Here is a 12,515-nt window from a genome sequence, read left to right on the forward strand (position 1 = left end):
AGTCGATGAGTTGAGCATCGTACCCCGTTCCTGTGAGGACATCCTTGAGTACTTCCAGGTGTCCGTCATGTTCCTCCTCATCTAAACATATGCATAGGGCTTGTCCATAGGGGATGGCTGTTTTAATATGTTTTGGGTGGAAGCTGGAGAAGTGTAGCATTGTGAGGTTGTCTGTGGGTTTGCGGTAGAGTGTGGAGACATGTGTCCAAGAATGAGACAGATAGCTGAGAGTAGTCCATGGTAAGCTTGATGGTGGGATGAAACTTGTTGATATCACTGTGTAGTTTTATCAGTGACTCCTCGCCATGGGTCTAGAGGAAGAAAATGTCGTCAATGTACCTGGTGTACAATGTTGGTTGGAGATCCTGCGTAGAGAAGAAGTCTTGTTCGAACCTGTGCATAAAAATGTTGGCATATTGGGGTGCAAATTTGGTCGCCATGGCTATTCTGTGTGCCTGGATGAAGAACTGGTTGTCAAAGGTGAAGACGTTGTGATCAAGGATAAAGCGGATGAGTTGTAGGATGGTGTTTGGAGATTGGCAGTTGTTGGTGTTGAGTACGGAGGCTGTTGCCGCGATGCCATTATTGTGGGGGATGCTGGTGTAGAGTGCGGAAATGTCCATTGTGACGAGGAATGTTCCCGGTTTGACTGGTCCGTGGTGCTGAGTTTCTGTAAGAAATCCGTAGTGTCGCGACAGAAGCTAGACATCCCCTGTACAATAGGTTTCAAGATGCCTTCCACATAGCCGGAGAGATTCTCACTAGGGTCCCATTGCCCGACACAATGGGACGTCCCGGTGTTTTGGCTTTGTGTACCTTTGGAAGGCAGTAGAAGTCACCTACACGAGAAGTATGTGGGATGAGGGCACATGGGGAACTCTGAAGTAATGGGCAGACATCCCCATTTAGGAACACATGATGAAGAGAGACCATTGATGAAGCAGCTAAAGATAGTCAGGTCTGAGACACTGCTCTGTGGAACTCTAGCAACAAATGTCCCAGGCTGAGATGACTGGCCTCCAACAACCATTAACATCTTCCTTTCTACTTGTCCATCCAGCTGAACATTTTCCCCTTGATTCCCATGGACGAGGGCTTCTTGATACCAAACCTGTCACTGCTGCCTCAATGCCAAGGGCAACTGTGTTCACTTCACGCCTGGAATTCAATACTTTTGTCCATTTTATAGAGCACCACAGTTGGGATCCAAGCGGTCCTGGTAAAGCTCAAACTGAACACTGCTTAGTCGGTTACTGGTTTGTAAATTTTCGTTTCCAGTGCTACAATAATATCTTCCATTGTTTTACTAATTATTAAGAGTAGGCCATCAGTCTCATTACTGGCAAGTTTAGATTTGTTCAATATCTTATGTACCGAACATACCTGGGCAATTTTCCACTTTATTGGATAAATGCCAGTGTTGAAGCTGTATGAGAATGAATACGTATTTAGATGTGGTCATGTCTAGGTATGTATTTATTCATGAAATGTCAATTCATAACTGCAGCAGACTATATTTATTTAAAATAGCAGATTTGTACTGTTACATTAATAAAATAATAGAATTAGAATTGTGTCCTTTGGAGAAATCATCAATAGAAGGAGGACCACTTCCTCTCGAATGAAATAAAGGAAGGTTCATGAGCACCAAATGATGGCCTTGCCAGGAATGCTCACACATGATAAATAATTGAAAAGCCTAAACTCCTGCAGCAAGAAATGTGATGCATCAGCGAACTGGCCCTCTGATTAATTATCCCTGTTCATCACTCACTTCACTCTGCAAGAACATTCAGACCATCCAATAAATGATAAGCTGACAGTGCAAACTCAGCGGTGTGTATTAAACCATACTGCAGGCTAATATGTCAAATATGATGAGGGTGATTAATTTAATGTTGAATATAATAATTGCCTCAAATTCATCTTTCACCCAAGTGATCAACCCAGAGGGCATTTCCTACTGTTTGTGCTAACCTAGAAAAACAGTATGTAATGGTGCATCCTCACATGATCCTCCTCCAAAGTATCTTCTGCCCTGGAGTTTTGGGAATTGTTGAGAGTAGTAGGGGAGGAGTGAAAGCAGCATTGTCAGAGCAATGAAAAGTTATACAAATTTAAACAATTACAAGGTGCTCTCCTCATAACCTGATAAAAGCTGGCTAGAAGGCTGATGGAGTTCATGAGGTATCTGTAAGGACTTTTGCTAGTTCTTGATTTTATAATCCAGCACTTAGCCTGAAGTATGAAAACATTAGATATATTATAAATCAACCCACTATGAAAGCAGCTCAAACAGGAGATGGAAGATGAAAAGCTGACTATGTGGAAAATTATTTGGCCTTGGGGAATTTCACGGAGATTGCTACTGTCATGTACAAAGATGTCACCATCAGATTGCAAGGAGTTTCAACCATGAAGGATCTTTTTGGGAGTCTTCAATTTTCACACTAAATATGTTTTTAAACTAGGATATTCTTCCTTACTGATTGGTTAATAGCTTTGTGTAAAATCAAGGACATGTAATACTGCCAAATTCTGATGGATCATTCTTCATTCACAACATTGTGTTTTGACCTGCAGTTCCAGGGCACAACCTCCTCGCTTCATCCTGGCAGCCATTTGTTTTGAGAGAATATCTGATTCCACTATCAGCTTTTGGTCAACAACTATCCTTACAAGAGTCCATTGGGCTTTTTGTCAACTTTGGCCAATGCATTCAAACAAATAATATTATTGTAACAGCTACAAGTGTGAACAGTTTCTGGAATGTTAACTGAAGTTTCTGTGCCTGAAATATAGGGAACTTTCTCCCTTTGTCGTGTTGCTACCAACCAATCATTTTTAAACTGTCTTAGATCCCTTGCACTTCTTATAATGGTCACAGACACTTGAAAAATGTGTGTTTGGATAGCCATCTCAATAATACTGCATAGAATCACAGAATTGTCATGGTGCAGAAGGAGGCCATCATGTTTAACCACTCTCTGAGCACTGCGACTTGGTGCCATTCCCAGTAACCCTGCACAAAGTTTCTATTTAAGTAATAATCAAATGCTGTCTTGAAAGCCTCAATTGAACCTGCCTACCTGACAATTCCAGGCAGTGCACTCCAAATCCTAACTATTCATTATGTGAAAAAAGTTTGCTCACTTCACATTTTCTTTTTTTTGCAAAATACTTTAAATTTGTGCCCTCTGGTTCTCGATCCTTTTACAAGCTGAAACAATTTCTCTCCATCTACTCTGTCCAGATCCCTCATTATTTTGAAGACATCTATCAAATCTCCCTTTAACCTCAACATTTGAAGAAGACGGTCTGAACTTTTCCAATTTATCTTTGTAACTGAAGTTTCTCATTGCTGGATCCATTCTGTTCTGCACTCTTGCCAATGCATTCACATCCTTCCTAAAATGTGGCAATCAGAACAGTGCACAAAACTCCAGTTGAGGTCTAACCAGTCCCCATATAAGTTCAATTTATCCTCCCTGCTTTTGTAATCTTCACCCCTATTAAGAATCTGTTATTAGCAGCTCTCTCTATCAGTTTTGCCACCTTAAATGGATGCTGCACATTCACAACCAGGTCTCTCTGTTACAGTAAAAACAGAAATTTCTGCAGAAACTCAGCAGGTCTATCAGCATCTGCGCAGAGAAAGTAGAGATAACATTTCTGGCCCAGCGGCCCTTCTTCGAAACTGTTCTGAGCAAATTTGAGCAGTTATTTTATGTTTAAGGTTCTCTGCTCCTGCACCTGCTTTGGAATACTGGGAACTGAACTAGAAACTGTTCTGAAGAAGAGTCGTATCAGCCAACTGAGTTTCTCTCTCCACAGAGGCGTCCTGACCTGCTGAGCTTGTCCAACACCTTCTATTTTTATTTCAGATTTCGAGCATCTACAGTATTTTGCTTTTATTACTATTGTGTGCATCTGGTGGCTGATCTACAGGACATGGCGTGATTTCACATCGCCTCAGGTTATTGTCGACAGAATCTCAAATACTGTAAAAGCCCTAATGCAACTGCTCCAAGTTGCTTGGGGGCACAGAAATAACAAAATACTCATGCAGGTATTTACATCAAGTATATCGATCTCAGCTAATTATAATTGGGGCACAAGTCACAAGATCTGGAAATTCCAATATTGGTCATTCTCACTTTAATGCACTACATGAATAACCCAGCTATCGAAAAGCATACATGCAGAAGTTCTCATGCCTAAACCATGACACTGGTCCAGCCATTGCAGTAGAGAAATGGGACGCCCCACAGAATGCACCACCAAAAATGCAACTCTGTACAAATTAAGAAAGAAAATGACTTCAAACCTTGTATGAATCCAATTTAATATTGTCACTTCCTTCCTGTTACTAAACCACAATGATATGAGGCAATTTCCTTCACTGCATTAATGCCAACAAGAAGTATGCAGAATTTACAAAATGCAGAAAAAAATCTCATTGTGCACATATATTTACATATTTACCTGAACACGTCAGGACTACCTCTCATAAATCTAAGTGTTTTTTTGTTTCCAGATACAACAGCACAATATACATTCATTTGGATTTAAAATTAAGTTTCATACCAATCCTTCATGTGGAGATTCAAATCTCATCCTAAATGAGGGCATAATGCATCATTTCCCAATATCTTGTCATCATATTAAAAAGTACTGTTGTCCAAGTACTGAGCTAACATCTTATTTTAATGCTGTTTAAAAATAGCAAATAAATAAGAAGCTATTTATTCTTACCCAGATTTTTAGTACCTTGATCATGCTGGTTCCACTCAAAGGAATCTGGAAGCTGATAGGACATCTCCATCACTTTTGTCAAGTTTCGGTTGACTCTTATGGGCCCGCCAGGTGTTACATATGGCAGCGAAGGCACTTCTGTTTCATAATCCATGCTGTCTTCATCTGAGTCTTCCTCATCATCATCATCATCATCATCATCATCTAACTCTGCAAAGGGGCAAAACATTGATATATAAAATAGGGTGAGATGGCATTTTCATGGCAATCTCAGTGGACTAACAACTAAGGTTGTCCAGGCAAATGCTCTGGTGACACTGGTTCAAATCCTAACACGACACTTTAAATTCAATTCATAAATCTGGAACTGAAACCTGGTCTCAGTGATGGTGACCCTTAAATGAGCACAGATTACATCCAATCTGGCCTTGATGTGCCACTATAGCCACAGCAATGCCCTCTGAAATACCTAGCAAACCACTTGCTAAAAGGGCATTTAGGGATGGGCAATAATGGTGGCCTTGCCAGCAACATTCAATATAAAAATGTATTTAAATAAAAGAACACTAAGCATGGTAACTATTTACAGGAAAAGGTTTTAGAAAGTTGAAGTTTATAAGTAAATTGCATTAAAGAATTAACTTTAGATCTGAAATGCAACATTTGGAATTTGAATTCATGGCCACAGACTCTCATAACATCAACAAGCTGTATCTATTTGGACCCAACAAAACAAATGATATCAAATTTTCCCAAGTGTTGGAGTCAATGAACAAGAGCATTATCTGTTGTAATACCATTACTCTCTCATTTCTGATACATGTTTATATTCTTCCTTTTCAAATGTTCATTGTATAACCCCAAATTAAATATATCTGCTGACCAGATTATTATATCAATTTCACCACACACTGCTGTTCTGATGAGTGGCCTAATTCAATCCTCCTTTATCACTGATATACCAAGTAGTGGGGGAAAAATATCTGATGTTACTTACCCTCTCCAAGTCTTTTAGAATTCACTATACATTTATCTCTCTCAATGATTGATGACATACCTTACACTGCACTAGCATTTATTGATCTGCAAGGGGAAGAATGGCACCCATAAAGTCAATATTTACACAAACATGCTTATGCTCATTTTAAGAAAGTTTGAGGCTTGAGATTTCTTAAAAGGAATTTTATGTTCCAAGGCTTGTAATAATGTCGGTAAAGACATGATTCAATGAGCACCGCTAAAAAATTCTTTTTAAGCTGTCATGAAAGACATCAATCTAGATTTCTCACAGCCTGACAAGATGCAGTACAAAACAAAGTGCAATTACACTAATGAATGGAATAAAGGAATGGAAGACAATGAAAAGGTACCCCCTCAATTCACTGTTCTCATCTCAAAAACACTCAGAAACTGAGTATGGCTTTGTCCATAATCAGGCAATTATTATGAATGCTTTTTAATATACAAGACAGCAACAAATCTTCAAAATTCATTTCACAGTGTTAAAAACCAGCAAAACCAACAACTGGTCAAAACCAGCAACTTGCACTGTGACATGGTATAAGTACAATTAAACAGGAATAAAGGGAATAATTTTAATTCTCAAAGATGGATGGCTGGGGAGAGGTGAGTTGTTAAAAGAATTTTAAATCTCAAATCAAACATCAACCCAACTCCCCGATCCATCTACTTCTGAGTTTAGAAGCAGCAGAATGGGAATTTACAGACAACTCGCTTTTAGGACATGATTTATCTCTTTTCCTGTTGTAATAAAGTTTGGAGAAAGTGTGGACTGCAGATCCTGGAGATCAAAGTCAAAAATTGTGGTGTTGGAAAAGCACAGCCAGTCAGGCAACATCCGAGGAGCGGGACAGTCAACGTTTCGAGCATAAGCTCTTCATCAGGAATTCCTTTTTGATAATAAAGCTGCAGCCTCATATTTAAATTGACTTACAGGCTTGAATTTGGGCCATGGGTTTCCCAGCCTCAAAAACTGAGCAATTCAGAGAAGGTAGAAAGATAAAAGCTAAATGACTTTATTTTGGGTAAGGAGAAATGGGAATGTTTCCATATGTCCCTACTCCTATTAGGAACTGGAATATCCTTTCCTGAAATTGCAGCTTGCTCCAAGTAGTCCCACCCAATTCAGAGCCAAGCCTGTTAGTTAAATCGACTGTCAAGCAATTGGCATTTGGTAAATGATATCGGAAAGTTAAACGTGTGGTTCAAAGAACGGTGTAAGAGAAACAGGTTTGATTCATGGATACTTTCAACAATACTGGACAAACTGGAAGCAATACCTTTGGGATAGCCTTCAGCTGAGAGATGCCATGGAGAGTTGTATGGAAATCTTTAAATTTAAAGGTGGAGGGAGATTTGCAAAATGAAAAAAAAAAATGGCAATACAACAGAGCAAGTGGGAGCAAGTGAGCTCAATGGAATTGAGTTTGAACGGATCTCGCAGCTCAAAACTGGGCATTCATAAGGAGCATCAGTAGCAGCAGAATCATATTCCATCTCAATCTGCTACCTCAAGGCCTGACATATCCACCACTCTACTGTTACCAACAAGCGGGGATCAGTTGGTTCAATGGAAAATGCAGGAGGGAATGCCAGGAGATATACCAAACAGGACTGCTTGCATGCCAAATAGTAGAAGCAGCAAGTATTAGAGAGAATGAAAACCAAAAGAGCTGCAGATGCTGAAAATCAGAAACAAAAACAGAAATTGCTGGAAAAGTTCAGCAGGTCTGACAGCATCTGTAGAGAGAAATGAGAGTTAACCTTGCTTAGGACAGTGATAGACAAAGCCATTGAACTAGATCAGCCATATAAATGCAATGGCTACAACAGCAGGTCAGATGCGAGGAATCCTTCAGCACATAACTCATCTTCTGACTCTGAAAGTCTGTCTACCATCTGCAAGGCACAAGTCAGGAGTTGGATTGAATAGTCTCCACATATTTCTGGATGACTGCAGCTCGAACTCAGGAAACTTGACATCATCCAGGATAAAGCAGCCCGCTTGATTGGCACCAGGTTCATCAGACTGTGGGATGAGAAGAGTATCCTATGAAAGATGCTAGATATATTAGATCTATATTCTCTGGAGTTTAGAATAATAAGGTGATCTCTTTAAACGATTCAATATTGTGAAAGGGCTGGACAAGGTCGATACTTAAGAGTCTTCCCTAACTGGGGAATCTAGAACATGAGGACAAAGTTTGAGGATAAGAGGTTAATCAGTAATAACTGAAATGAGGGGAAATTTCTTCACTCCACGAGTTGTAAATCTACACCAAAGGATTTTGGATGTGCCACTTCATGCTGGCATAAGGGCTGTAAAAGGCAATGGAAATGAGCAGAGGAACATAGGGTCTATACAGGACCTGGGGCTTTAGAGAGTCACAGTTTAGCATGGATGATTTGGAAGGCATTGAGGTTGATGCCGGGGGAAATGGGCAATGAAATGGCATGGGTTAGAATTTGACAGTGGGTTATTTGGCACATGCAAGGGTTTGAGAGAGTGGGAGGTGTAAAGATTGTTTACAGGATTCTTTTTCTGAGCTGCAAAAAAACCCGCCAGAGCACAGCCTTTGCCACAGCCCACCTCTGCACTGGCAACCCCTGTGGCTAGTTTGGAATTCCATCAGAGGTCAGTGTACACCAGTGTCACACACACCTGCACCCTCCATACTTCAGAATCAAAATACGACCATCCAGGGAGGGGAGATTGTATGATCAAACTGAATAATGGTGCAAGCTCGATTGGCCATTTGTTCTTCTCCTATTCCTAACACTTTTGTTTCAGATAGGAGCCTCACAAAAAAACATGTATGTTCCTAAAACTAATGTGACTGTAACTCCACTTCCCAATACCCTCATCACAGCCAGAAATCGATGTCATCACAGCCAGAAATTGATGTCAGTGAATATCATGGTTTTGCATGCACTTTAATTGCCTTTCCACCTCTGCCTTTAAGTAGAGGGAAGATGAAGTCATAGAGAAATCCTGATTCCTGAAGAAGGGCTTATGCCCGAAACGTCGATTCTCCTGTTCCCTGGATGCTGCCTGACCTGCTGCGCTTTTCCAGCAACACATTTCCAGTTCTGATCTCCAGCATCTGCAGACCTCACTTTCTCCTATACGCAATGGACTGAGCAATGAAGGCAAGCATGTGAAGTGCCTTTTTAACTACCCTGTCTATATGTGAGGCAAACTTCAATGAATTATGTATCGAACCCCTAGGTCGCTCTGTTCTAGGTTTGGAGGGATATGGCCCAGGTGCTGGCAGGTGGGACTAGACTGGGTTGGGATATCTGGTCGGCGTGGACAGGTTGGAGCAAGGATCTGTTTCCGTGCTGTACATCTCTATGACTATGACTATGACTATGACCTAACCATTAATTGTACAAGTCTTAATCCTGTTTGTTGTACCAAAATGCAAGTTTAAGAGTTAGAATTCCCACCTACTCGACAAAAGAGGTACTTCTAAGAAGTCAGCCTACAAAATGGGCATGTAGTTTCCTATTTTTTTCTTTATTTGTTCAGAGTTGAAAATTAAGTGGTGAATTTTGTCTCCATGTTCATTTACTGTCTATAAAAAAAATCTTATCTGACTCGCATGCTCTTAACTCACCAAATTGTTAAGATTCAAGAGACATGCATAAGGGCACACGTGGAAGACATGATAATTATTAGAACTAAGGTTTTGCTGCTGCATAATGAAAATAATGGGCTGTGTGGGAACTTAGCTGTGACATTCAATCCACTACATGGAGACATTCAAATCATCTTTGAAATAAAGTCTAAGCAGACACAAGACTTGTGTCAACTGTTTAGTGCTCTGGAGTGATTGGTCGGTCATTTGCTGCCACAAGGAAGGGATATCAAAACACTAGTATGGCAGTAAATACAAGGTGAAAAAGTTGTTTAGTTTTCTCAAAGAAAGGAGATTATTAACTTATAAAAATTAGAAGATGGCAAACAATTTGAAATATTAAAAGAAAAAAGAAAAATTTGCACAAGTGCAAAAGAGGTAAATGCGCATGAAAACATTTGGAAAACATGGAAAAACTATTTGAACAGTTCTTTTTAACAAACAATTGATGAATGGAAATGGATATGAGGATTATAAAATATAACACAAACAGGTGTTATATTTTATAACTGGGAATGTTAAAACCATGATTGAAAAGTAAGAAGATGAAGCAGAAGCTAGATGGCAAAAAGTGAAAAGTTTATTAAATTCATTTTAAAGATCGGACAGACTGAAACAGCAATGTAAAATGGAGCATGAAGAACAAGGGGGTCACAATGAAATAATTGATAGTTAGAGGGAAAATTAATTTAAAGATCAGGACAAAAGCAAAATTGAAAAATTCTTCACTTCTCTTCTCCACATTATCTTGCCTATTACATTCTACAAAGTTGTCCTGTTCATCTGAATCACATATTACCATTTTCACAAGGTAATTCAGAACACTGGGTTTTTCGATATTTCTGTGTGCTGCATAAAAAATATTTCCAGGATTTCATGTTTCTTCATAATAACTGAGAAACTGTACCAAAGTGTTCCTATCTCACACTACTCCATTTTTTGCCAGCTATCCAGCCCTGACCCAACCAGTCCCAAACTACCTTCGCAGGTCCTAAGTAAAAAGGACATCTCCATGTGGGAACTGGGAAGGCACTAATACACATTCAGTCTTCATGTTTCTGTTACCATAAAGTTCACCTCCTGCAGAATTCTTGTGTCATCTGCTATGTGAGGCAAGAAAATCAATTATCAGTGCCTGTATGTGTTTCTCATCATTCAATTAATTATAAAGTAAGATGCACAAGAAAAGAGATGGAGTTTGCAAAGTGGAGAAATGCAGGGAGTTGAAATGGATGATGGAAAGAATGGAGGTAAGAGAATGAATTTCGAAAATGGAGCAGAATGCAGAAGCTTTGGTTAAAGTTTGCATATACACTAAAGTTAAAGCCAACAACTAACAACATTAGCAGCTATACCTTCTGACTCTGTTGTGTCCAATGTATAAATTGGTGGTTCTGTGTCACTCAAAGATGGTGCTAAAGTTGTTGCTAAGGATGACCATGTGTTATCTCTTAACTCAGGTGTTGTGATAGAAGGCTTGACCATAGTCATTCCCATTGCTTTTGTGGCAGATGCTTTCAGGACTGTATCATTGGCTTCGGTGCTTAATGTTGCTGTAGCGGCAAATACTTTTTTTCCAATTGGTTCTACTGACTTCTGTTGTGGCAAATCACTGGCACTTGTCAGTACTGCAAATACAAGAAATATTGTTTGAAAATCACAATACAAATGATTATGAAGTGAATAGTAACTATTAAGTAGCAATAAATTACATGGATTGCATTCATATGATCAATATATTAACCATAATGGAATTTCAGGCAGATTTTTTATAGCTAGAGATCAAATAGTAACAAAATAATTTAGTGTAATCTAGTTTGCATTTGTATTACGTCCAACTACTAGACGCAAATGCAGCAGTTTGGAGCATACTAATGAATCTGAAGAGCACTACCATGAATGTTGTTTGACTGAGGAACCAATGAACAAATTGTAATACCCAATTTATTTTTTATATGGTCATAGGTATTACACCAAAGACTTACACATCAACATGAACAAAAGAATAACTTTGTTTCAATTGTTATTAAAGTACATACTTTTATGTTTTATTAAAGGTGGCATGGTGGCTCAGTGGTTAGCACTGCTGCCTCACAGTGCCAGGGACCTGGGTTGGATTCCAGCCTTGGGTATCTGTCTGTGTGGAGTTTGCACATTCTCCCAGCATCTACATGGGTTTCCTCCTGGTGTTCCGGTTTCCTCCCACAGTCCAAAGATGTGCAGGCTAGATGAACTGGCCAAGCTAAATTGCCCAGTGTTCAGGGATGTGTAGGTTAGGAGCATTAGTTAGGGGTAAATGTAGAGTAATAGATTTGGGGAATGGGTCTGGGTGGGTTACTCTTTGGAGGGTCAGTGTGGACTTGTTGAGCCCAAAGGACCTGTTTCCACACTGTAGGGATTCTATAATTAGAGCAAAAGCTACACTGTTTACCAGGTTGAATACCACCTAATTCAATTTTTCAGTAACTTGTTTTACCTTTCTCATGTTCATGTTACACATGTTGTACAAAAGATATATGTGTACCTTCTGATTCGAGTTCCTCAGCTGTGTTTGTTGGTGGTGCTGTGGGCTCTACAGATGGCACAATGGTTGTCAGTAACAGAAGCAGTGTTCTTTCTGAAACTTCAGATGCCGTTGTAGAGATTTTCTTATCTTTCCTTGGTGTGGTTTGTTTTGCACCGATGTCTCCTGTAACTGCTTGGTTTATGTTTGTACTCACTGCTTCAGCACTCAGCAGCATTGTTTCTGTAGGAGTTACAGATGCAATTTCTTTTGTGGGAATTGTATTCACTGCTGTAATGAAAATACTTGAAAGTTTAACACAAACAGCTCAACATAAAATTTATAAGAGCTATAAATAAATAGGAACAGGAGTAGGCCATTCGGCCCCTTGAGCCTGCTCTGCCTTTCAGTCAGATCATGGCTAAACTGATATTCCTCATGGTTCTGGATTAGTGGTGCTGGAAGAGCACAGCAGTTCAGGCAGCATCCAAGGAGCAGCGAAATCGACATTTCGGGCAAAAGCCCTTCATCAGGAATAAAGGCAGAGAGCCTGAAGCGTGGAGAGATAAGCTAGAGGGGGGTGGGGGGGGGGAGAA

General features: G+C 39.7%; 1 protein-coding gene across 1 annotated transcript in view; it reads right to left on the reverse strand.

Moving 5' to 3' along the window:
- The window catches only part of LOC122553636 (armadillo-like helical domain-containing protein 4), a 109,143-nt gene that overhangs the window by 73,739 nt on the left and 22,889 nt on the right, over positions 1–12,515 (reverse strand). Inside the window, exons 4-6 of the mRNA XM_043697748.1 lie at positions 11,941–12,210; positions 10,772–11,044; positions 4,756–4,965 (exon numbers count right to left, since the gene is read on the reverse strand). Coding sequence (XP_043553683.1) covers positions 4,756–4,965; positions 10,772–11,044; positions 11,941–12,210 — 753 coding nt within the window. The remainder of the gene's footprint in view (positions 1–4,755; positions 4,966–10,771; positions 11,045–11,940; positions 12,211–12,515) is intronic.

The sequence above is a fragment of the Chiloscyllium plagiosum genome, chromosome 10, assembly GCF_004010195.1.
Source record: "Chiloscyllium plagiosum isolate BGI_BamShark_2017 chromosome 10, ASM401019v2, whole genome shotgun sequence".
Taxonomy (NCBI): Eukaryota; Metazoa; Chordata; class Chondrichthyes; order Orectolobiformes; family Hemiscylliidae; genus Chiloscyllium; species Chiloscyllium plagiosum.